The 26509-nt window shown below is 40.9% G+C and overlaps 1 protein-coding gene across 4 annotated transcripts in view; it reads right to left on the bottom strand.

Moving 5' to 3' along the window:
• Positions 1-520: 520 nt before the first annotated feature.
• Positions 521-26509, bottom strand: part of tln2b (talin 2b) — a 113767-nt gene continuing 87778 nt past the window's right edge. For 2 of the 4 annotated variants that reach the window (XM_054775569.1, XM_054775571.1), the window contains 28 exons: positions 26359-26498; positions 25674-25767; positions 25333-25422; positions 25114-25236; positions 24586-24729; positions 23732-23917; positions 23465-23605; positions 22638-22819; positions 21322-21454; positions 21143-21244; positions 20851-21021; positions 20220-20366; positions 19321-19422; positions 19106-19225; positions 18402-18548; positions 17020-17186; positions 16702-16885; positions 14344-14469; positions 13593-13709; positions 13062-13247; positions 11576-11683; positions 10332-10437; positions 9335-9459; positions 7185-7310; positions 6700-6762; positions 6428-6610; positions 6234-6359; positions 521-4143 (listed from right to left, as the gene is read on the bottom strand). In XM_054775569.1, coding sequence (XP_054631544.1) covers positions 4015-4143; positions 6234-6359; positions 6428-6610; positions 6700-6762; positions 7185-7310; positions 9335-9459; positions 10332-10437; positions 11576-11683; positions 13062-13247; positions 13593-13709; positions 14344-14469; positions 16702-16885; positions 17020-17186; positions 18402-18548; positions 19106-19225; positions 19321-19422; positions 20220-20366; positions 20851-21021; positions 21143-21244; positions 21322-21454; positions 22638-22819; positions 23465-23605; positions 23732-23917; positions 24586-24729; positions 25114-25236; positions 25333-25422; positions 25674-25767; positions 26359-26498 — 3768 coding nt within the window. In that variant the 3' untranslated portion in view covers positions 521-4014. Of the gene's footprint in view, positions 4144-6233; positions 6360-6427; positions 6611-6699; positions 6763-7184; positions 7311-9334; positions 9460-9535; positions 9817-10331; positions 10438-11575; positions 11684-13061; positions 13248-13592; positions 13710-14343; positions 14470-16701; positions 16886-17019; positions 17187-18401; positions 18549-19105; positions 19226-19320; positions 19423-20219; positions 20367-20850; positions 21022-21142; positions 21245-21321; positions 21455-22637; positions 22820-23464; positions 23606-23731; positions 23918-24585; positions 24730-25113; positions 25237-25332; positions 25423-25673; positions 25768-26358; positions 26499-26509 lie in introns of those variants that run through there. The other 2 variants (XM_054775570.1, XM_054775572.1) reach the window with 2 other exon arrangements.

Raw genomic sequence — 26509 nt, 5'->3', positions numbered from 1 at the left:
ATTCAGGAAGTAATCCGGAAATGGTGGACCACAGCTCAATGACCTCGAGAGGTTGTGATGGTGGCTTATACGTGCCAGAGTTAACCAGACAAACATCCAGTTAAGAGAGAGCAGAGAGTACTAACACATGGCGTCACTTTCTCCTCTCCTCCGTCTGCAGCTTGGTCTTGCATGAGAGCAAACAACCTAATATGGTGTTCCTCAGGACGTCTCAGCGAGGACATAACGTGCCAACACTGAACATCCTTTTCATGCGCGGTCACACGTGAGCTCCGTCACCTCTAAAATGAAAATATAAACACAAAAAGAGCCTTGTTATTAATTGTATTGTATTTAAATGTTATTGTAAGAATGTGAGTTGAAACATGGGAATCACAGCATGCTCTAAAGTCGATGCTGTGCACACAGAAGAGGAGACACATGTCTATATTTGGTATAACTTGACAATCCTTCCCAACACAGACTACCAATACACCACACAGGGCACTGCTGACACCTGCTGGAAAGAATGCAGTGGGACATGAAAAAAAAACAAACGGTTTGATTTTCGGAGTTTTATTTTCTTTGTGATGAATACAAAAAATACTTCTGTGACCGGATAAATATCATACATAAAGCATAAAGTCATCAAACTAAACACATTTTTTTTTAGCACAACACCTATTCATAACAGAGCTAGTCAACTTGTTTTTCTTCATTTGCTTGAATATTTGCAAACACCAGTCACACAATACACTGTGCTGTGCAAAAGTATTAGGCCAACTTTACATTTGTTGTTTTAGCACATGCAATGCTTCACTGTGGTCATCGCAACTCCAAAAAAAGCTCCCCACCCAAAAAAATAATCCAAAATGCAAACAACCACCCCCCCCCCCACCCCCAAAAAACAAATTAAAGACAAAAAAAAACCTAAAACAAAACTGAAACAATTAAAACAAATAAAATACTTGGGAATACTAATAAATCAATAAAAAAACTAAATAAAATAAAAAACTAAAATAAATTATAATAAAAAAAAGCAAAATAAACACATAAAAACAAAAATAAAAAACAATAATTAACACAATAAGTGCAAACAAAACAATACAAAGTACAAGATTATAAACCAAAAAACATGAAAGGAAATAAATAAAACAATAAAACACCAAGCCACAAAAAACCTTTAATACCAATAAAATAAAACAAATGAAATACACCATAATTTAAACAAATTAACAAAATATATTAAAATTAATGAAAAAATACACTAAATAAAACCTAAGAAAACAATACAAACCCAAGTAAAAAATAAAAACGACCAAATCTGTCCAGATCGTCAACAAAATTTGGCAGGTTACTTGTTGAAGAACATTTTCATGGAATCCTGGTACTGTTTTGCTATGTCGAACAGACTGCTATGAAAAATGTCAACAAAGGTAGGGCTGGCCAAAGACTTTTGCATACTACTGCATCTCTGGGTATGTTCTTATTGGTAAAACGGACATTTCAAGTTAGACGACAGAAAAGGGAACGAGAACAGCCTCCACTTCATAATTTATTTTCAAACAACTTCAAACACAAACATGCTTAAGGAATGCAGTTAGTATTCCATCAAGGTGTCTAAAATCCTAAGGATGCCCTTTGATGAATGAGCAGAATAGGCAGGTATCGGCCAGCAGCAAAGGCATTGGATCGTATGGCAAAGGACTCCTCTTGCTGACAGTATACGCTCAGGCCTTGGTGGGGATTGGCAAAAAAGGTTCTGATACAAAGTGGCTCAAGCTCCAACTAGGACTGATCTTCAGCTGCTTGCACACTCAAGTAAGGCACTAGTAATAAGAGCGTTCCCAATTCAATACTGAACCAGGTTCCTCCATCAAAACTTGTCTTGTTTACCTTTTCAGTGTGTGAAGGAATGTCTTAGACTTAAATAATGGAAGCTTTTAATGACTTTTGTTTTTAGCGTCTAAATTAACATCAGTGCATCCAATAAGTGTATTTCATTCATGATAGAATACCATCAGTCCTCGTACAGTGCAAGACCTTCATCATCATCAGCTCCCAGTGTATTGATATATGAACATGGATGATACATGTGGCTTATTCAATTTTAAATGTAATATATCCAAATATATGGAAAATAGGCTTTCTTAAATGATGCTATCCCAGACAAAGGGAAAATCCTTATCATTACATATATTTCACATTTAGTTATGCTATTCCAGAATTTAGTAATTTATCCCCAACCCCTTAAACTTCTACGCATAATACCCTATAATGACAAAGTGGAAAAAAGTTTTGTAAAATGTATTACAAAAAAAACCCTCAGGTGTGAATACTTATGCAAGCCACTGTACATGCCAGCGATACAAAATGAAAGCTTTTTCTCAGGAAAATGTTTGTTTCACACATGTTTCAGTTATTTGAAATAGCTTTGATATCTGTCAATGAAAACTGTTATGAAAGCAAAAGACCTTTATAATGAGAGCAGAAATACAGATTTTCCGTGGTAAAATACAACATTTTGTGCATATTTCAGGATACAGTTTCTGCCAGGGTGTGTTGCAGCATGGTTCGTTGCTCTGTGCATGCAGCTGGGTTGATGCACATGCATATTGCTCTTATTTTAAGCTGGAAGCTCCACTTTGAATGCAATATAACTTTTTGTATCATTTCTAACTGAATTTACCTGTGAGAACATATTGCTAATCAACACTTTAACCTACTTGTTCCTTTTATAAATTTTGCTGCAAGTTTCAAGCAATTTGCATTAATCGGAACCTCTAAAGCTGAAGTTATACTATTCTGAATTTGTCTCAAGTGTAAAAAAACAAACAAACATATGCCTCAAAAGTTACACAAAATGTTTGCTTTTTCTGTGCCTTACTCCATAAGAAGGACCAGCCTCAACAAGGGGTGTTAACAGAAGATGAACGTGAGAAGAGAAGAAGATACACCAAAAGTTATACTATAAAGCAGACTCACATTTAAAGCTGTAAGACTCTGCCATCACCATACGTATGGTCACGCTATCCAAGTTTGTCTCATTGTTTTCATGTTTTGCAGTGGTTAACTTCTTATTACATTTTCACATTACACCTTAGTCGTTGGTCAAAACCAGTGGAAAACTTATTTTTTTACACTTGTATGTTTGGAATGTTGATAACTCAACCAAACTTTTTTTTTTTTAAATAAAAAAAGGCTTCATGATGGTGGCAGTTTGACCCTGGAACGGACTAATTCTAAAATAAATGTATTATTAAATCCTAGCCAGAGGTTAGCTTAGAGGCTCCAATACGTCTATACGTTTATTTTAACAAACAATAACAAAAAATGAAAAAAAAAATTAAAAGATGAAGTGAATTTATACGCAAGCAGATAATTAGATCACATCAAAAACTCTCAGAGAAAGACTAATCAAACTTTTCCCCCTCTTCGAGATAAATGTCTTTCTTATTTAAAATAGCAGTCAAGAATAAGTATTTGCATTTATATAATTTTTCTCTAGGTTTGCTGGCAGCCCAAAAGGTTTTCACATTTGTATACCGTATGTAATAAGTGTCATCCTGCTAGACTACTCTATTGGTTAGTAGCTTCATTGATATGTATAGATTGGATGGTTCATGCAAGCCAAGTGGTCAAGTGAGACATCCCCTCCCTGCCTTTGTTTTGGTCCTTTCAAATACAGAAGGTATATCAGCTTTGCTCTGCCATGATCATCAGTATTATTCGCTCAGTGAATACAAAAACATTCAGAAATAATTATACTGTAGATGTACAACTTCTGCATTCTTCACTTCATTATTGTATTGGAAATGATGAGTGACACTCACAAAGCAACAACTGGATCGTACTGTCTCAAACATTATTTGTCTGAACACATACACTCACACACGCGCACACACACACACAATACACGACAAAGCACAGGCACTTGGTTGTCTCACCAAACAGGCCTGTTTCAAGTGCTATATAGTCCTCGGTTATACGAGAGTGTAAAAGAGAGGCGTGAAGGCCGGTCACCTTGACCATCCATCAACCTTCATCCTCCCTCAGCTCGCTCGGCAGGAATTTGTACTGCTGCTGTCGGATCTGAGCCAGCTTCTTGCGGGCGTCCTCCAGCTCGCGCTCCTTCCTCAGCATCTCTTCTTGAGCTGCAATGATCTGAGGAAGATGATGAAAAAACATGTCTTCCGCTCACGCTATCGTATAGAATGTGAGCAGCAGAAAATGCACTAAAACCATATTAGCGGCGGTGGATGATAATTATTGAACTTATTGGAAAGTATTTGAAATTAATTTGAGGAATGTCACATTTGTTCTTTCTCGTTAACTATTTAAGTTTAACCTCCATTATGTCTCCCAAGGCAGTGAGGCAGACTCATCTGACGGCAGAAGAAAGAAAGAGAAAGTGAAACTCGACATTGTAATTGACATTGTAAGACGCTCAGTGGAGAAATCAACATTTGCTGCACGCCTGGTTCACACTGCTGACATGCAGAGACCATCATGAAGGACAAAGATGGTGTTCTTGAACATGTGAAAGGATCTGTTACTATGAAACGGAGAGCGATTACAGCATAAGCAGCGTAGTCGTCTCATTACTGAGACTTCCTCCTCCCAATATCTCACCCCTTGCAACACCCTTTCCGGTGTGTCAGACAACCACAAAAATTAAAAAGCTGGGGTGGACTGACCATCGGGAGAAGTCTTCCTGATGGGCCGATTAATAATGGGCAGATTGACATTTATTGATATATTTATTCCTGCGCCTGGCCTTGGGCGCCATATGCGGATCCCTGCCGTGACACGTGCAAACAGCGTCACGGCAGTCCGAGACTCTGTCACCAATTAGAGAATAAAATCAAATTCGCCTACTTTGCTGCCAGTGTAATGTTAGTGTAAAGGTACATGTTGCTCTCGATCAAGGAAGAAGGTACAGGTTTGATCCCATCCCTGGACAGATTCATTTAAAAAACAAGAAGAGGCTTGTAATGGGGTGTGGGGTGGGGGACAGTCTGAACCAAAAAGTTAAGGGCTGAGTTTTTGTCCCAGTCCACCCCTGGATAAAAGTAAGTTGTCCTGTCTTTTTATGACTGTTTCATGGAAGTCATGTATCTAATCTTTTTATATGTCTGTCATGTGTTCCTTGTACTGTGTGAGTAATTTAGGAGTTAATTTTGGAATAATTTAGGTATAACATCCAACTTACACCAACCACTTGACTTACATCACGGTCAAAGAACGGAACTCATAAATAACCCGACAAAAACTTCTATTCAGTTCCTACAAAAGCCTTAATTATCTTCGTCCTCCTGTAAAAACAAAAAAACTGTTTAATATAAAGCTATCTTGAACTTATTGTTTCAAGTGAATTAGTTGAAGCCAAAAAATCTTAACTTGTCTAAACAATGCTCAAGTATTAAAATTAAACTCATAATCTCTTGACACAGTATCACATCCTGTCCCAATAACATCCAGTAATATATTTTCACTATTTCAGGGTATTGGGGCCTATTAACAAGAAAATGCAAAGGAAAACGTAGCTCTCTTTGAACACATACTGGTATTTAGTACACAGCAGCAACAGAAGGAGAAAACGGATCAGTGGGCCATCGTACCACAGATGAGTTAATCGTAAATAGTAGGGCAAGTGTAACACGCAAGAGTTTCACATCAACAGCAGAGTTTTGACGTTTTAAAGCAGATGCAAGGATAGATAAAGCTGTTGGATGCTGACCACTCATGACACTTCAAATGCAGCTACTGCCATCTTGTGGAGTTAATAAAAAATACACCAGGAGGCTGCCTACAGTTGTTAGCAAGTAGAGACCTTGGCGGTTATTTGCTTTGAATTGAATCGACAGCAACTGCACTGTTCAGGTTAGAAGACGTTTCGCCCCTCATTCAAGCAGGGTTCATCAGTTCATGCTCAACGACTAGATAGGACAGCTCTAGTTTGACTCGATAGGGCAGCTCTAGTCTGAGAGGTTGGTACAGGATCCAAAGTATTTATCCTCTAAAGGTAGAGGCATGCCCAGACAAGAACGTTTTAATAATTTGTGGTGCAGAACGAAAGTCATTAAGATGCAATGAAGTGGGGACTTTATTCAGATGTAACGATGGTCATGGACTACACACCCGGTGACCACAGGAGCGGTTGACTGAATAGACGAGTTAATCTGAGCATTTACGGTATATTGTGTTGGCATAATTTTAATAAATAAAACCAAAAATCACTCTGTTGGTCTCACCTGAGCGATGCCTCCAACAAACTTGGTTTTTACCACCACACTGTCGTCTTCTGACTTCTCAAAGGCAGCTTTTTGAGCCGCCTTCACAAGGTTGTCAGAGGCTCGCTTCACTGCGTTGCCAGCAGCCTGTAGAAGGGAGGGAAGGAACACAATTAACAGCAAGTGAATAATGATATTCAGATACCATGCGCTACCTGTAGTCTCCTCATTGCTTCAGAATCCTGGTCAGCCTTCACCTTGCAGGCCACCAGAAGCTGGGCTGTGGAGGCTGCCACCTGCTTGGCCGAACATATGAGCTTCTCCTCGCTGGCGTGGCCCTGCACGGATGCGTTGGCTGCCTCACACAGGTTACTGGTTGCGGCGGCAACCATCCGAGCCTATACCAAGCGGCGCATCCAAAAAAGCTCAAGCACAGTTGGACGTATGTTTAGTTCTGTTTGACTGACAGCGCAGCAGCAATACTCACAGCTGATATGAGTCCCTGTGACCACTGGCCGTCATCTACTGCATTGGCTATATTAGACCCAACCTGAGAGTAAACAATAAAGATGCTCAATCACAACATCAGAATCAGAATTATACTCAGGTTTATTGCCAGCTATAGTTCACACAATATGAGGAATTTGTTCTGGTGGGTTGATGCAACAATAAGTATAGAAAGTAAAAAAGGTAGAAGATACAAATCTGAATATAAAAAATCTAAAAATATAGAAATGACAGTGTAGCAGTGCAAACCAGCAAGAGAAGAACTATTGATGGAGTTAAATAAGAACCATAGAATTCCAGCATTATTTACAGGACTATTGAGCGTACGAATATATTGAGATATTTACAATTATGCAGGTTTACGGCAGAGTGCAAGTTAAGGGATACAACATGAGCAGTAACAGTGGTGGTGTTCATTAATTAACATTAGCAGCCATGTTGCTTGTTGTGTGACATTTGACTGACCTTGCCTTGCGCCACCAGCTCTCTCTGAGCTGCTGATGCAGACTTGACAAGAGCACTGGTCGCTGCAGCGATGGACTTTGCGGCTTCTAGAATCTGCTCTTCGAAATCCAGCGTCTCATCGGCCTGCTGGAAGTCAAAGAACATGGAGAGTCAGATTATAGTGACAGTATACAGTAATTATAAGAGATAAATCAAATTCTCAATATAAATGTTATGCAGGTTAAGTGGTTCTGTCATTAGAAATCGTTGAAGTAACTTTTTTTTTTACTGACAATAGCCACTTGCGGACTAATAGGTTGGTATTTTTAAATGTTTCTTCTCAATTTGCATATTTCATGCTACTTATTTCTTTCTTTTTCTATGTTATAGTTGCAAATTACAATTCTGTGGTCTGATGGTTATGGACAGGATTAAACTGGTGTTTCATCAATGCAATTACATTAAAAGTTAGACTTAGGGTTAATAACTTTGTAAGAACCCAAAAAAATATTTAAAAAAAACTAATACAGTGAAATTACAACATCTAAAATGGTTCAAATAAATACTAAAAAACAGATTAAATAAAATATATTTAATTAAATGTAAATAAAATAATACATTAAGTAATAAGCCTCAGTAATGACCATGAAACCATAATGACCAGAAACTATAATGTGACATTTTTGTTAAAATACTGTAAATATGCAACCGCAGTGTCTTTAATGACACCAAAACCCATAAGCAAATATTTTACTGACAATATAATCGCATCCATGACTTTTTAATGAACCTGAACTACACACGATGAGTTCAGGGACAGTCAACAAAAGCCTGCACAAAGAATGCCCCAGAAACACAAAAGGCACAAGTGGCGGGAGACATGGCGGGACACTGTAGGAATATGTTTGATATATAGTTGGACTGAATAACAACCTAATATATCAAACATATCAGACAGAGCCCTGCAGAGAAGTCCTCCAGGTCTACAAAGGCTCTGAGAGGGCAGACGAGAGACAGGGAGACATGCATGCCGGGAGCGGGAGAGAACCACACAACCGTACGCCCACCCTCTCCATCCCTGCAAAGGGTGGGAGGGATGAGGAGCAAAAGAGGAGAGGGAGTAAAGAGGATTAAAAAGGTTTGATGAAAGCAACACTAGGATCAAACTGGGCCGCTATTTCATGGAGTCATTTCCTCTTGAAATTACACTGGAGTTGCCACTTTATATGCTGCCTCTGTGCAACAATCTAACAATTAAAATGAAATGTTGTTGTCTCTCTGCAATAGTAATAGTTGACATTTTAAACCATGTATTATCTGGTTTCTAAACACAGAGCACAGCCAGCTAGTAGGGAATATAAACTGAACCAATGTCACACGAGGAAAAAGGTAAAACTTCCAACGGTATTTCTGCTGTCAAATTGACTGTGCATGCATGTTACTTGATCACTAGAGGGAGACACTGACATCTTGCAAGAGAAAAAGCCTTTTACTCACTAATCTCCTTTTATAAAAACAAAGGCCTGATAACTGCCCTCACGGAATTAGAGTATGAGACAGAGCATTAGGATCTTTATTAAAAGTGGGCTGACCTAAATACATGTTCCATGACACAGACAGGAGGTTGATCTGATAATTACTGGGTGGACAGGAAGTGTAAAAGCGAGTGGGAGAGCACAAAAGGGGGAGAGATGCAGGTGGAATCCAACTATCCCAAAACAAATCACACACAAACACACATCTACTTTCTTATTGCACTTCATAGGCAATACTGCAGCACTGAGGAGGTGATACCGAGCTTAGTTTGGAAATGAGCAATACTGCAATAAAACAAAATGAAATACGTTCAATAAGACAGAGGCCCTCTCTTTCCAAAAAAAGGGTCACAACAGTCCATCGTACTCATTTGAACTCAGTCCAATTTATACTCGAGGAGCCTGCTGTGTAATTTGCGTCTCCTGGCAACAGAGCTCAAAATAAAAAAGTTGAAGAAAGTTTACACAGGACCAGCTGTGTGAGTCGGAACAAAAAAAACATTCATCTCCAGCGATAGCGAGGAAAAAAAGATCATGTCACCTTTTCCTGCGATGGGTCATCGTAGCTCCCTGCCGATTTTTAGCAAAAATATACGTGTGTGTGTGGGTGCAAAGGGGCGAGAAGGGCACATCTACCTTGGGCTTGGCTCTGGGCTTCAACTGCTCTAGTTTCTTGGCCGCAGCTTCAATGGAGGCTGCTGCTCCGAGGAGCTCGCTCTCTGCAATGACAGTGGGGTCCTCGGGGTCCACACACTCTGATCCTAAAAGGAAACAGCACATGTATTTTCTCTTGTGGTGATAACCTTTTATTTCACAATGCTCATACCTCCACTTTGTGTTCACAAGTGCTTGCTGCAATGCCTCAAAGTTAAATAAGAGAAACTAAAGGAAACAATTCACTTTTGATGGGCCTTTTTACAGGGCCTATAAAACGTAGCAGTTTGGGAACAGCTTGGTCAGGCAGATGGAACCGTGTTTTCCTAGATTATGTTCAGCTCAGGGGAAATCTGCCCTGCACCCCCCACCTTCTTTCCAGCCGTCTATACTCCTCTACCCCCTTCTGACTCTGTGAAAGTTGATCTAGGGAACAAAACACAGCATAGCCCACTTACCTCCATCTGAGGCAGCCAGGGGAGAAGGAGAAAGGGAAAGACAGAGCACATGGGACTTTAGAGAGATGAAGTAGATAGCCCCAGCGGGTCTCAGTCTACACTCTACTTGTATATCCAATTCTCATCTAAACACAATCTATTACTGCTGTCAGACATAGCAGTGCAGTTTCATCAGGCATCACTCCAACATGTTTGTGTCACAGCCACACAGCAGAGCTTAATTCTGAAAAATTTTCAATGGGAAGCCCTGTTCTGTCCAATTTCAATATTCTACAGTGATTGTAGTGACCTGACAGACAGGTTCTCTGTGACATTCAGTGATATTATTCATGTAGAAGAGGATTATAGCTCCTTCAACTAATCACTTGCATTTCATAAAAATGAATCTGCTCCTCATGGGAATCCTTTAGCAGGTCTGTTTTAGAATCAGGTATAACGTAAATAACTGGAATATTCAACGCACAGATACAAACCTTTGCTAATTGTTTTATGTGGGAGTGTGCGAGCATACGTGGCCTCACCTTTCATGGCCTCAGCTGTCTGGATGAGCTCCGTCACACACGCCGCCACATGCCTCGAATGGACAGCCAGCTGCTGCTTCTGTTCCTGCGTGGGCCTCTGCAGCACCTGAACATGTATTATGGAATGGAATGAACACTAATATTAATAATAACTGTCCACTGAATGAAAGTATGATTAGTGTTACTTTCTCTCATTTACAAGATACTAGATACAAGATACAAGAGAGTTTTATTGTCATGTGCATGGTAAAACAGCAGTTATACCATGCAATGAAAATCTTATTCTGTTCATTCTCCCAAGAAAAGAAATAAAACAAATGAAAGAATAAGAACATAAGAAACATAAACACATAAACATATATACCAATAAATTAAGCAACAACAACAGAAGAGACATTAATACAAGCAAATAATACAAACAAACAAACAAACAAACAAACAAACAAATAAATAAATAAATAAATAAATAAATAAATAAATAAATAAAGTGCTATGAGTGTGTGCGTGCGGCGTGTGCGAGTGCTTATGTTAACACATGACAATTCAGTTGGTTGGTTGGTTGCTAAGATGGCATTAACACGATAGAGAACACAAATGTATCCTTTAGGTCAGTCATTCTCAACTGGTGGGTCATGACAAGCCGTTTTCAGTGGGTCGCGGGGTCTTTGCCACAAAGGAAAAAAAAGACCCGATGTCCTTGAATGCACCTTGTGTCTGTGCTATTCACTTACTACGCCACCATGGGGTCTTTATGGGCGACACGGTCAAGCTTGAGCGCGGAGGGGAAAGACATCGAGTGTAGACTTAAGGTGGCAGCCGTCCGTCTGGCACACAGCTATATAGATAGATATCTACTGTGTGGCATAAAGCCAAAGCTCTCGTGTTGCAAGGGGATATTCCGTAAATAATAATAATGTTTATAATTTTAATCAAGATTTGGAAGATATCTTTTTCATTTCTATGACAGGTGGTCTAATGAAATGTTAAGCACTGCTTAACAACAATATTATCATAATGTAAGCCTATATAAAAAACAATATTACACAGTTAATGGTCACTCATTTTAATAGATATTCCTGTATTTGGAACGGTTTATATCATTTTGGGACATGGAAGTTTGTTGAAATAGTATTAAAAAATACCGATTAAAAAACAAAACAAAAGGGTGTTGTGGTCTGACAGTAACTGTCTCCACATTAAATCTCATCAGTCAAGTACAACAAAGGTGACTATCTTATTCCAACCTGTAAAACGTGTTCCAGGAGTTTGATGTATGCTGCGGTGCATTCCGAGCCGTACTGGAGGGCCTTGCACTTTAATTCCTCGCTCACTTCTGGGTGGTGTGCTGCTTTCTGGAAGAGAGAGAAAACAAAAGATTCCAGCAAACATTTAAGGCAAGGCAAGACAAGGCAAATTCATTTATAGAGCACAATTCATATACAAGGTAATTATAATGTAAAGTGCTTTACAAAAAAGAAGGTTGCTGGCCTAATGGAAGCATGTACAGATACACCAATAAGGATCCCCCTTGGGGAAACAAATCCACAGGTCATAGCCATTTGGTCTGAGACAAAATTCCAACAGGGTACTGCCCGTCCTTCAGTACCACAGAATTCCACCCAGCTTTCTAACTTCTGCAATAAGATAACATGGTCAACAAGTGGCAAAGGCAGTACTCAGGTCCAGCACAACTAAAACTGAGCTTTTGCCTGTATCTGTGTTCAGACGAATATCATTTGTCACCTTGACCAGAGCTGTCTCAGTGCTGTGGTGGGGCCTAAAGCTTAATTGGAAAGTATCAAACATATTGTTAGACAGGAGGATGTCAGAAAGCTGTTGGTATACAACTTTTTCTAAGACTTTCCCAAAAATGGCAGGTTTGATTGAGTTGCTCAGTACTTTGGCATGAAGACTGTTCGTCTTTAGAAGAACCTTAATGACAGCAGATTTTCGGGCCTTTGGAAATGTTCCAGTCTGAAGTGAGATGTTAACTAGATGAGTCAGTTGTGGTAGCAAACTGCTCAACACAGACTTGTGGCGAACTCATCAAGGCAGCTCTTTGATGGACTCAAGACTGCAGGTGATCTCTACGACGGTTTCGTCAGTGACAGGTGTGGAATGTGTGCTCTAGGTGTCTAGCAGGCTGTAGAATAGTTATTTGTATTGTGGCAATGATTGCATTTTTTAATGCCTTGAACTTTGTCATGAAAGAATGTTGTAAACGTATTGCACTTAGATGTAGAAATGAATTCTTGGGGTACTGAAAATGGAGGGCTTGTTAATCTGTTAACTATAGCAAACAGTACACAAGAGTTGTTACTACAGTTTGTGATGATTTCTGAAAAATAACGCTCCCTTGTTCTACACAAACTCTGGTTGAACATGCATAGCTTCTCTTTGTAAATCTCATAATGAATCTGGAGCTTTTTTCCCACTATTTTCATAAAAGAGACAAAAAAATGTCTCTAAGGGGATATCATACATCTATCTACACAGCTCAAAGTATCAAGGAGGATTTGTGTATATGCATGTCAAATTCAAGGCAGACAGTATAGTATTTTTGGAACGCCTTCAATTTCAAAGGCATCACATTTTTCTGACCTTCTGTACATAAGTTAAAGGTGTATTATTATTATAATTAATATTATTATACATTATTATACAAGCAAGACATCTTGACTATCTGTGCCATCAGTGATGTGTGTTTGAGTGCTTCATGCGGGAGAGCACCTTGCAAGCTGTCAGCATATCAGAGATGGCTTTGCGGCTCAGGTTGGCCGTGGCGATCACATCCTCCTGCTGAGCAGAGTTGCCCGCTGCCACAGCTTTGGCCGTCGCCATGGTGATGCCCTTTGTCATACGAATGAACTCCTCAGGTGTAGTGGACTTGTCCGGAACATCCTTCGACAGGAACACCTGTGATAGCGATGAGTCATAAATACAACAGGTGAGGGTCACAGGGAAACAAAAGTGAAAGTGGATGGCGATAAAAGTTGGCCTGACAAGCTCACTTCTGAGGCGGGGGGTCTTATGATCAGAATTTGCAGAAAAAAACTCTTGAAACCATCATTTTTTCTAACTGTCTGTGGCTGTGGTTCATGATAAGGTTTGTCCTGCAATGGCTGTGAGGAATGGAGCTGGATGGTTGTTTGGTTCAGAATAATAGACATAAATATCCCTGACCCTCTTTAAGGCCGACTCACTGAGAGGCTGCGTTTCATTATGACAAAAGAAGAGATCCAGCCTGTCAGGCAGTCTTACTGTCAACTCCTGCTTGATGCATTCAATGGTGGCCTCCAGCGCCCTCGTCCCGCGAGTGGCTTCATCCTCCACTGCCTTCACTGTTTTTAGAAGAGACGTCACGTTGGTGACCATGACCTGTCAAATAAAGTCATGTCATGAGGCTCGCAATCAATCCACGAGGTGGTGCTCTTTCTCCTTACAAACAAAACATGTAAGGAGTTACGAGATGAAGGTTCAAATTTGGTTATAATTGCACGGAGGATGAAGAAACACTTAATAATTCATTAAAACAGCAGGTGTTCATAATATTGTTATTCAATAAGGCTCACTTTGGAAAAAAAATACTTTCCCTCATGCTGACACATCTTGCACAAGCTAGATTGCAGCATTCGTCAATGGGAGCTTTACAGGGTTAAGTAATGTGAGCAAAGTGCACAGCAGGACTTTGAGAGGATCCCGTGTTTGGGGGGGGGGGTCACCATATGTCGGAAGAACAGAACCAATCTGTCAATGTGACCAGGTCTATGGGTGGCCCTCATTCCATTTAGATGACAAAACACAAGGAAGCATATGCGCCACTTAAAGTTACATGAGTATGTTTATGTGAAGGCTGTGAGAAACACAAACACATTCACTGTGGAAGTGTGTCGGCTGAGTTCCTTGCACTCACAGCAACCTTAACAGTTCTGATGTCTTGTTTAAAACCCATCGAAACATACTGGTCCAAATCGATACACAGTACTACCAGATATGACAGTTGCAGCTTTACCTTGGCTGCCCCTTTCAGCTGATACATGGACGGGTCGTCAGCAGGCTTGCCCGCCGCACACTTGGTGGCACTGATGAGTTCGGCCAGAGCCTTCGCCACATCACGCACTGCGTTTATCAGAACCACCTGAGCAAATCAAGCATGGATCAATAATACACCACGGTGCAAGTACAGGTTCATCAGGATGAGGCTGCAGAGAGGATTTGCTTGTGCAGTATTTATCACTCCCATGTAGTCATAACATACTGAGCAGGAGGGATAAAGCCTGATGTCATCGTCCCATTTTGACTCTTGGCAGATTCTCCCCTGTTCTCCACCTATATTTCTTATATTTCTGATTAATCTAAGTGTATCTAGTTGTCTTAATCAATTTTGTCAGTTGTCTGTTTCCATACCTGCTCTTGTTTTTCCCATCTGTAAGTGCATTTATTTCTCATCAGCAGTTTTGTTGCAAACAGTTGTCTATTTCAATGCTGAAATCATTTGTTTTGTGTGCAGAAGATTGCCTTGCTGCTGTGTTCAGCTCAGCCTGCCCTTTCTGGCAGTCATACAAAAGAGCAAACAATGCTCTTCAAATTAAATCTGTTATATGAAAATTGGTTGCACAATAGAATGACACTATAATACTACATAATTGTACAATGGTGTATACTAGGGATGCTCTGACTGACCGGCCACCGATCAGTATGCTGATAAATGCCTTTCAACGGCGATCACAAAACTCGCTGTAGCGATCCCTGCATGCAGTGTAGTGTCTTGTGTGGCGTCCTCCTCCCGCTTTCCTCCACATTGCGCAGGCGTGCCAAAACAAAAACAAGTATGTCTGCCGTGTGGAAATTACCTGCCAACACATGCCACGAAAATATCTCACGTGGCTAGCACGTTAAAAAGCTTTAATTGAATACGGCATTTGAAAAAGAAACACTCGACAGAGTTTGGCAAGTTTTCGAGACAAATGGCAGCTAACGCAGCCCAAACGGTATGTGCGTGTCAGTCAGAAGGCTGAAAAAATAATTGAATTCATCGCACGAGATGAGCAGCCTTTGTCAGCGGTGGAAGACACTGGGTTCGCCGACTGCTGTCTCACTTGGAGCCCACCTATGTGCTACCTGGAAGTCCCGCTAAGGCTCCACCAATGTACTCAATCCCACATCCAAAGTCTCCTTCTCGTCCTCTGTAAGTTTCACGAGTGATACAAGTTCTTGTGTAAGTAAAATATGTTTTTGTCTAAATTTAGGTGATTTTATCATATAGCCCAGTGGTCGGCCCGGTACTGGGCCGCGAGTCATTTGGTACCGGGCTGCACAGAAAAAAAAATCCATTATTTATTTTTTTTTTTATGTTTTATTTTGAAAAGTGGCCGAATTCTCTCTGTTAATTCTGTCTCACTTGACGCATGTCCATTGCGCGTGTTCTAACTCTATCTCATGCCGCATACATAGACTACTACTGTATTTTTACCATTTTTCTTTCACCTCATATTTGGTCTGAAATGCTGATACTATGTGGGAATGCATAAAGGTAAGTTTTGATGACTTATTGAGTGCTAATGTGCACATTTGTCTCAAGATTTTACCACACACGTCAAACAGCGATGTAATAATCTTTTTGGAAAAACTTGGCTGGAACTTGAACTGGTGGATGGTGGATCGGCATTCATTTTGGGCTTTTAATTTGATGTTATTCATGTCTTAGTTTTACACAATACATAATAAATAAGATAAATTAGATCGCTATAATGTACGGGTTGGGGATGTAAAGGTTGGGGACCACTGATATCGCCAATAGCTGGGGTGCAGCCAGGAATTCTGGGCCACATTAAAAAAAATAATTTTAATTAACTATTGCCTACTTTTCATAATTAATTCATGTGATCGTTAAGTTAGACACCTTGTGCTCCCCCACATTCCTTCTCCTTGAGGATACCCCGCAGGTACTCAATTGGATTCAGGTCTGGAGGAGACACACTTGGTCCCTTCATCACATTCACCTTCCTCACCAAGACACTTGTCAGTTTGGAGGTGGAGGGCTCGTTATCATTTTGGAAAACTGCCGTGCAATCCAGTTTCACAAGGGAGAGGATCATGCTTTACTTCAGAATGTCAGAGTACATGCTGGAATTCATACTTACCCTCAATAAACTGTTACCAGCTATTTAGACAATATTGGCTGGGTGTTGAGTCATTTTTAGTGGATAGTAATTCTATACTACTATAGAAGCTGTACACTGACTACTCTAAAGTATATCCAAGTTTCCTTGTCCCTTGAGTCATAAAAAAATATTGCTGGAATGTGAGGGGTGTATTCATCTTTGAGAGATACTAAAAATCATGTATGTACTGTACATGCTTAGATCACCTGTGTTTCAGGGTCTTCAGAACCCATGCTAGTTGCTCCCAGTTTGACCACCTCTGTGAGCTGGGTGATGGTCTTAGCTGAGGACTGGGCAGCTTGGGCCAGCTTCTCCTGGCTGGATGCAGCCCCAGCAACCAGCAGCTTGGTGTCCTCCACCAGTGCCTTGGCTGTCTTCAGAATATTTTCCCTGGAAGGTGGGTAAGATTGTCACAGTCTGCAACCCAAGTTAATTCTGTGAGGCAGCACTTTGCTGCCCCCAAATAAAATCCAATGTGACATTCCATTGTTTGCATGACTAATATGTGGTAAGGTCACAAGCACCTGTGGTCAGCAAAGGACTCCTCATTCTCAGGGTTCAGTGTTCCCGCTGAGGCGAACATTATAGTTGTGTCCAAGTCAGCGATAATGCCAGCTACGGCGCTGGCTGCTGTAATACAGGCCTGGGTGCCTTTATTACCCGCCTGCAGCGCTGAGAGGACCAAGGATACCTGCAACATGGGGAGCATTGCATAACTGAATAATTGGACAATTCATTAGGTACACCTTCAGAGCCTAATTCAAAGGCTCTCTATATATTTTAGAAATCAGTCTATCCATCAGTTTATATGTGATGCAGTGCAACTGACTAAGTGTTCACAAATAATATGTAACCTTAATGTAAAGTGGTACTCAACCACAGTAATAAACGGTAGTTTATTCTTAATAGCTAAAATAATATGACTCTCTATGACTCGCTTGTCATTAGAATGTGCAGGTGTACTTAATATTGTGGCTAGTGAGTCAAAATGCTGGAGGGCTGAGTAGGGCATCTGTTTTTTTTATATCTACAATGTATTATATTTGCATTGCAAAAGGTATGTGATCTTAAGCACTATTAGCGTCTACTAAATTGGATTTTGGTGGAGCTTTAGAATGAATGATCTAAATGAGCTGAATAGATGGCGAAAGCTGGCAGTAAGACATGAGCACAGGGTTAAACACGCATTAAAATCATAGCCCGGCACAATCAAAAGACACTGATGAGTCCGACTCCACAAATAACACAGCTCTGCCCAGCACGTGCCTCATAAACAAATGGATAGCCCTGAGAGGAACCCTTGAGTTTCATATCAGAGAGCGTGAAAACCTCAAATTAATCAAGTTGGATATGAGCTCTGAATTAAAGTGTTTGAAAGGAAAGTGAATTACTAATGTGTGACTAGCATGCCATGCTGTCTGCCAGGGTCACAGCAGGGACAAATTAGAATCACTATTAAATGTGCAGCGGTGCAGAATAGCTTCAGTTTCATGACTTGCATTACCGGTATGATAAAGTCATTTATTACCATCCAAAACATAACATTACTTTTATATTGTAATAGCATTTTACAAGTTTCAGACTAACTTCATTACTTCCATGTCAAGGGGTAGATGAATAATCCTTTATTATGGCAAATAACAGAGCAAACCACATGGATAAGCTACCAGAATCACATTCATTAAATTCAGAGGAGCGTAACAACAGCAGAAAAAGAGGCTTTTACATTTCGAGGTGGATACCGAAAACCCAACAAAAAAAAGTAGAATTTAGAAAATATGTTTATAATAACATATATATATACTTTACATAACTGTAATATGTTTAAAGATGTCCTCTCAGCCTGTGTTAATTGAACAATGTGTTTATTATTGTGGTTGTAAATTGCAGCACACTGAGTCGGTACCTTTTCTGTGACTGCACGAGCACATTCAATCAGCTCCCTTTTCGAGAAGCTGTCCGTGGGGCTGAGCTGAAGGGCTCCTGCTTTCTGGACCAGGTAGATACAGCCGTGTCCCAGCTCTTGTACACGTGTTTTGATCAGCAAAGCAACCTGAAAGCACCAGCAGACACTGATTTAGACTTCATCCATCTGATTTCACTCTTCTGTCAACAATCATCTGCTGAACTTCAATCCCTTTTATCCAGCAGGTGGATGACAAATGATTTCAAGCGCTCTTTAGAGAAAGCAAAGCTGACAATACCATTTCATTTCCAGACTAAGACACATGGGTGGGTGGCTGAGCCTTTTTAAGCATCATCACTATAGGCTTTTAGACTTGTCGAGGCAATGTGTTGCTATGGTAACCAGATGGGTTTGCAGCAGGCTGTTATGTACAAGTTACTGATAAGAGCTGTGAGCTTATTAGTGTGATGTTTCCACACACTGACACAAACAACAGAGAAAAAAAACTTTGATAAAGGACTATGTGGGTTCTGGGAGTGATAGATGTGGGAGGGGTATCTTTTACTTTGATCAGAAAGATGACACGTATCACAGAGCAGCAAACATTTGCTTCAATTAACACAAGAGTGAACATATCTGAGAGCGTAAAGCTGCTTTTTTCATGTGATATATAATAGGAAAACTGTGTCTTCATGTTCTCTCACCTCTTCTGGCTCTGCAGTGGCTGCAGCGAGGCGTCCCTGGTGTGCTAGCTGCCCATAGTCCACCGTCACTTGCGAGGCGAGGCTGCCAAGCTCTTCTGGGCAAGTCACTGATTTGGTCATCTAGTCCGAACGAGCGGTAGAGTGACTTTCCAGGTAATGAACATTTATTAAGTCTAACAGACAATAATTAGGAATGGAAAATGGAAAGTAGTCACCATCTCCTGTGCCACTATGGCGATGGCCTTGGAGAACTTCACCATCGTGGTCTGGTAGTCCACAAAGGAGCCCTCTGGTTCAGGAGGTGCTCCTTCATCCAGCTGTTAAGACCAACATCACTATTTTAAATACATGTACAGTATGTAGAGAATTTGTTTAGCTTTAACACCAGGAACGTTGTACGATCTGTGGAAGTTGGAGCCTATCCCAGCCAACTGTGGGCAAAAGGCAGGGACACGCTGGACTGGTTGCCAGCAAATCAAAAGGCACATAATCATTCTCATGCACATTCTAACTTATGAGAATGTGTACTTATCAATTTAGAGTCTCCAACTGACTGATTTCCGGAGCTGAATGGGGTGGGGGTACACACAGAGGTCACAGCCAACTGTTAACTAACCAATACAGTTAGAACCAAGGACTCACGGGATACTCTCTTACAATGCTAATTTTTCTGCATTGCATCGTACTGAGAAATGTTTTGAATGTTTTGCACCGCATCTAAATAAGGTAACAACATCAGAAGGCCTTTGATGTTCATTATGAGGCAGTATAATTTTACACCACTGCAAACGCTACAATCACAATACTACATATTGTTAAATGACCATGTGTACAGCACAGTCAATTAAAAGAGACATCTTGTGTTGAAGCTCATTAAATTGTACAAGTACAGCTAATGAAGTGTCCGTTGAGTCTGTGTATTGTCAATTATTAACCTCAAAGTCAAACCAGCGACATGTCCTGCAGCAGGAGAGTGTGACAGCTAATATCAGCCTTTGCCTGAGGATTTTAAATGTGTAATCCGCTAGACTGATGAGAGTCACGGACAAGGGCACACCCGCGGTGAAAGCACTTGTACAAATGAGGTAAGCAATAAGCAATTTCTACTTCTCACCCTGCCCATGGCCTCGGCGATGGACTCCACCATGCCCCCAACCATGCCCCCCTCACTGGCCGCCTCATTTAAAGTAACCATGATGTCGTCCACTGCCTCCTTCATCAGCTGCGCAGCTTCGGAGATAGCGTCATGGGTGTGGGATGCCTGGGGATGATAAAAAGCAAACGGTATTATGGCTCTTATTGAGATAGAGGACTCTGAGACAATCCGGCTGCAATACCTACATGAACATTCACAGTTTCTCCAATGGAGAGAGAGACTATGAAGAAGCTGACAAACTTATGGTAACAATGACATACCAACATTTACCCCTCTTGGTTTTACTTTTACTGTGATCCTGTATAAACCGTCTCTGTCCTGCTAAAAGCAGACCGGACCAATTACCGTAAGTGCATACTGCCTGCATCATTCGTGCAGTGAGAAAGCACTGCTCCACCTTGACAAGCGGCAATAAAACTTAGTAAGCAACTGACTTATAGCTGTGAAATGCTGAACATTAGACAGACAGGACGTTTATGGCTTGAGAGGCTCCTGCTCATCATTGTCATGGCAGCCCCCTCACAAGCATTTGATTCACACAACTAGCACACCAAACTCATTTATTCCATCAATACCAGTTGCTTATTACCTTTGGGTTGCCGCCACCTTCCTTGGCAGCGTAAAGCATCTGCAAGGCAGACTCTGACAGGGTCTTTGTTTGGTCCAGAATGGTCATCTGCTGTTGGTGGTCCTGCAGTTTGGAGGCTAGCCCTACTGATGCTACAATAAGTGGATCAAAGTAGCTGGCCAGCTGAGTCACCTAGGGGAAATAAGGTTAGAATAGTCATCCGATGAAGGATTGTTGCACAAGACAGAACACAGGCAGAATGATATTTATCTAAATCCATAAAGGCTAAAGGGATATATTATCAGAGCTGCACCTTGTGTCCCAGCTGGGCAGCTTCACCCCGGGCAGCCGTTGAGACGGGCTCAATCAGGTGGCCAATCTCCTGCACGGATGAAGTCAGCTGTTCCTGCAGTGCCTGGTTGCGTTAAAAAGGCAGAAAAAACACATTAAGCTCTTCCTCTCAAGACAAGCCAGAGCTGATGGGATGCTTACTTCCATGGAGATATCATCTCTGCAGGGCAGTGTCTGTCCAACTGCAGCCAGGGAAGCTTGCTCAATGTCCCGGATACATTTATTGATGCTATCTATTGAGTAATCACACTCCTTCTGTCCTGGTGCCTTGTCCCTGGGGTTGACAAAGTTTGAAAATTGCAGACACGCTTCTACTCTGGTGTAAACATGTGCATGACTTTCCTGTTTCACATGTTTAGATATCTACAGTTACGCAGTAGGACACTATTTCCATTATTCCCATATCTTTTTCAATGAGGTTCTCTCTCTCTCATCATTGGAAAAGCTTAGATAGATTATTGTCAGCACAACAATCTTTTTCAGACCTGGAAACCCTCAACGTTTTCTTTCAATGTATAAAAATGTCTAAATGAATGTATGATAGACTGTAACACATTGCACTAAAACTTGTCCTTTTTTTTCCCCTTTGTCACATTACAGTGAGCAATTGTCATTATTGTAAAAACTGACAGTTTACAAAAAAAATTTATGACACAGTAATATCTAGAGATTAAAAAAAAAACAAAGGCTTTATTCAATAGTCAAACATCTACAGCGAAATAATTAGTTGAACTAAAAAAAAAAATTCATTCAAACAAAAACTGGTTCATTTAGAATTTTTTTTTTTAAGTCAAACAAGTGAAGCATGAAGACCACAAAGTGATGAGAGCTACATATCGCCTTTTTGAAGTCCTGTCATCTGTAAGGTTGCCAAGCAACAGTGGAGACCCGTCTTCTGCTAAATGAAACTGATTGGTTACTGGCTTCAGCTTCATATTTAGTTGGCATAGCTAATTTAAATTTAAATTTGTACAAAAACCAACAATTCATTTTTTTTTACTGCTCATTAGGGTCATGAGTGCGCTGGAGCCTATCCTAGCTGACTTTGGTTCTGGTCACTAGTTAATCACTGGGCACAACCATTCACACTCACATTCACACCTAATTTAGAGTTTCCAATGAACCTAACATGCGTGTTTTTGGTGTGTGGGAAAACCTGCAGAAATCCCAAACTCAAAACCCTTTCTTGACCGTGAGGCTGATTTGCTAACCACTATTCTACGTTGTGGCCAGTACAAAAACTAACTGTACCATAGTGTCTAGAAATTCATGTAACATATTAGCAAAGTATTGCATACAGTCTTTGGATCCTGTGGGTTGAATAATACCAGTGATAATAAAACCTGTTCTGATCAAAGTGAGATTTATCAGGGTTTGTGCTGCAATGTTTGATTTACTCAGCACCTCTGAACTAACAAGATGATTTCTTTGTTTTAAAAGATGTGTTTAAAACCAACCTGATAGAAGTGATGAGGCTCTTGATGGAGTCAGATACTGTTCTCGAGTGACCTGCTAGTATCGACCACGTGGGTGGATCTTTGGGGTTGAGGACAAGTGATCGGGCTGTTTCTAAGAGGTAAGTGGAGCTATCAAGCATCGAACGAGCTGAACGGACAATTGGTTCCTGGGCGACTGAACCCTGTGCAAAAGCCAACAGATGAGCAGGTGAAACAACATTTCAACAGTGAGAAGGTAGCTACATTGGTATGACAGAGTGGTTAATATTACTTTTACCACGGAGAGATCAAACAAGCAATCGAACTGAAGGATGAGATTAGAAAGACAGCTTTACAGAGAAACAGGAAGAAACACCTTCGGTCTTTATGATCCGAGCCAAAGCCTCCCTCGACAATTAGATTAACAAGATGAAGATTAGAGCAGCAGTGAGGGTACGAGTGCAGTTAAACACTGCCCTCCAACAGATTACAGCCATAAAGCTTTTAGAGGACTCTGTGTGGACTTCCACGCTCAAGATTGAAAACATAAAAATGTATCTTTGTGATTCGTTTCTGGACATTACAAGAGGGGAGAAAATCAACTCCAATTCCCAACACATTTATCGCACAAACCTTTCTGTATTGTTTGATTTTGGAGGTTTTGTTTTAAGGGAACAGCTGTGACATTCTTGCTAGGTAGGATGACATTTAGTAATAGAATGTTTCTGAAAATAGAGGCACTCATCAAACGCTGAGATCCATTTTAGGTCAAGTACATGTACATGTGTGCAGTGGGGAAAAAAGAACTGCATTTTGCATTCTAAGTAGGTATTTAAATGAATGGTTACCTCGTTGCTGATCTGGGCTGGGATGCTCGCAAAATCCGGGTTGTTGGCAAAGGTTGACAGATTTTCTACAGCCTCTAGGAGGGGAGTGGTAGCAACACGACACCTGTTTCTGTTCTCTTCCGAAAAATCCCCATCTAAAGCCTAAAGATACACAACATAAACGTTGGACGATGTTTCACAGGTGACTGCTGTATGGATGGATTGTATTTTTACTGTATTTTTCTCCTCACGTGACGAAATAGATATTGTAACAAATTCACACTCAACGTTTTGATCAGTTGGGGAGTTGACCTTAATGGTCTTGACCAAGTTGGCGGTAGTGTTGGCCACCTCTTTGGCCGATTGGACAAACTGTCTACGAGCAACAGGGTTGGAGGTCTTTGAGGAGGCAAGGCGACAGGCATTGCACAAAGCTGACGTGTGCTTGGCTACAATCGTGGCTGCAGACAAGACCTGACAAAGCAAAGGACAACCAAGGAGAGTTGCATACAATTAGGTATTCTGCTGTGTGTTGGTGGCCGTACGGTGAAATTTCATAAACAAAGAAGTTGTATTTGGACAAAAAAAATGCCTGTAACATGGCACAACAGTTAGCTTAAATCACGTACCTGCATGAGCTCAATAATTCATGGCACTAGTGTGTTTTGCTTTTTTCTTGGGCTTTTTGTGTTTTTTTTGTGACCACAGAGGGTACCAATGATAAGAAACAGGAAAAAATTGACTAAAGAACCGGGAATGCAATGGGAAAGTGGTGTGAACAGCTCGTTCCTGGCTGCTAAGTAGAGTTTGCCTGATTCAACAAAATGTCAACAATAGCAAGAAAAGAAGAAGAACTTGGTATTTATTACAAAGTCAGCTGCAAGTCTACCGCACATTCATCACATCCGTGTTTACAATGGTTAACTACTTAGTACACGAGCATGGCAGTTCTGATGCTGAAATGTTACAAGTAATGTAAGGGTTTTACACCTGCAACGGATTGACATTGCAACCAATTAATCAAATTTCCATTATTTTCCATGGGAAAACTGAAAATCCCCAAAAATTGAAGGTCGACTAGTGATTGCATTGGACCTTAGAGGATCCACTGTGTTGTCTGAAATATGGCTAGAGTTTCTTACCTGTGAGGGACTACTAGTTGGGTCCACTAAACTCTGACAAGCCATCTGTATCGCTTGGTGGGCCCGTGCAAACTGGATGGGGTCCACCAGTCCCTCATGGCCCGACTGACTATTAGGATCCGACACACCTACAAGGTAAGAGGCCTACAGGACACAAAAATATACAGTGACACCTCATTAGGTTGACCAACGTCAGAACTCACTCACCACTGATTTTGATTTAGTATGCTTTTTTGTGTACAATAGTAAACTATTAATGTAGCCGACCCAGCTATCATCATCGTCAAAGTTTATACATAGCCGAATTTGATGTGTACACAAGGTGAATGTTAAGCAGAAAAAAAGAAATGTCATCATGTGACAATTTTTTTAATTGAAAGTGTGAGAAACATTTTGGTTGCCATTAATGAATGGTTTCCACCTTGTCAAGATGTTTTTTGTGTTTTTATTTTTAGGCATTCACAAGCTGTTCAAAGCAAAGACACCAGAGCCATAGTGAAGTACAGTATTACCATCCGGTGATCTCACCTGTCCTGCAGCCTCCGTCAGGCCACAGAGTGCCTTGGATGCGACACCTACACACTCTCCAAAAGCCACCACGTCACATGTTTTGCAATGCTGAGAGATACCGGCCATTGACTCTCCAAGGACCTTTGGCAGGTCAGAACAAAGAAAACATCAACTCGCTGTCTTGCTACATGAATCAGACACCCGGCATATACTGTAGCAGTTATTATAAGTGTGTACCTTTGAATTTTCCATGACGCTCTCAATGCAGTCAAAGTAGGACAGTTCGTTGATGGGCTCACTGGGATTATCCAGAAGCCCTCTGACAGCCTGTACACACACAGATGGTTAGAAATGAATCTGATACCATGGACACTTTTATCAGACTCTGTACTAGCGCTGTAAAATGAGCTTACTGCTATGATGGATCTTGGTAGTCAAAGCTTTGTTATCATTTCCGTAATTGAATCTAGCTTAATTCTGAATTTAATATGCATCAGCGTCAGTATTTGGCCGAAAAAAATCATGTAAAATTGGTGAGAAAGGTCAGCCTATGGCGCAATGTATACAAGCAAGGCTACCTCCAACTCCCTCAAGGCGTTGTCACACTCCCTTTGTCCTGCAGCCTGCTGTGTACACAGCGTGATCAGCTGGTTGATACTCTCTGTTACTGCCCTGAAACACACAAGGCAACCTTTTCACTTCACACTGCCTGGCTTCACTCATTCACACGTGCCTTCAGCTGCCCTATTCAACCAAGCAAACACTGCTGGCCCAACCACTGCGATAGGCTAACACATTGGACAATAACACACAGACATGTTGCAGGGGTGTCAGAATTGTCTTCAGTTTGAGGTTCAGCCTTCCTGGGCACAGACAGCTTCGAGCCAAAGCTTCCATCTTCCTAATTAGACAGAGAGAAGTCAGTCAGGCCCAAAGCCCGCTGGGACTGGCTGACTAGCTTCTCTCTGTGAGGAGCAGGACTACTCCCTGAAGCAACACTGAATGGACAAGGCTGTATTTTTTTTACAAACTGCTACAAGTTTAAATTGGGTTTGGGAATCATAGTCAGGATGGAGGATACACCTGCACAATATGATCCAATACAAGATCTACATTTGCAGAGATAGTAATGCTCATTTTAGAGCGGTATTAATTCAATACGTTTCAAATTTTAATTTGCAAAGGTGTTGCACTGTACCATTATATTGTATTTCGTTGTATTTTTCATTGCAAATACAGTACATTTTTTAATCGATGCCGCACCTTGCTGCTACTGCAAGAAGATTCTTAGCATTGGCTGCACCTGGATCCACTGACAGAGATTTGGCAGCCAGTAGCAGCTTACTGGATGCCATGGAGATATTCTTCAGATTACCAATGACTTGAATCTGATCGTCCCTGCTCTGCAGAAGGA

Source organism: Dunckerocampus dactyliophorus, chromosome 5, assembly GCF_027744805.1.
Source record: "Dunckerocampus dactyliophorus isolate RoL2022-P2 chromosome 5, RoL_Ddac_1.1, whole genome shotgun sequence".
In the NCBI taxonomy this organism is placed as follows: domain Eukaryota; kingdom Metazoa; phylum Chordata; class Actinopteri; order Syngnathiformes; family Syngnathidae; genus Dunckerocampus; species Dunckerocampus dactyliophorus.
The sequence above is the reverse complement of the archived record's forward strand: the minus strand, read 5'-3'. Positions and strand labels throughout refer to the sequence as shown.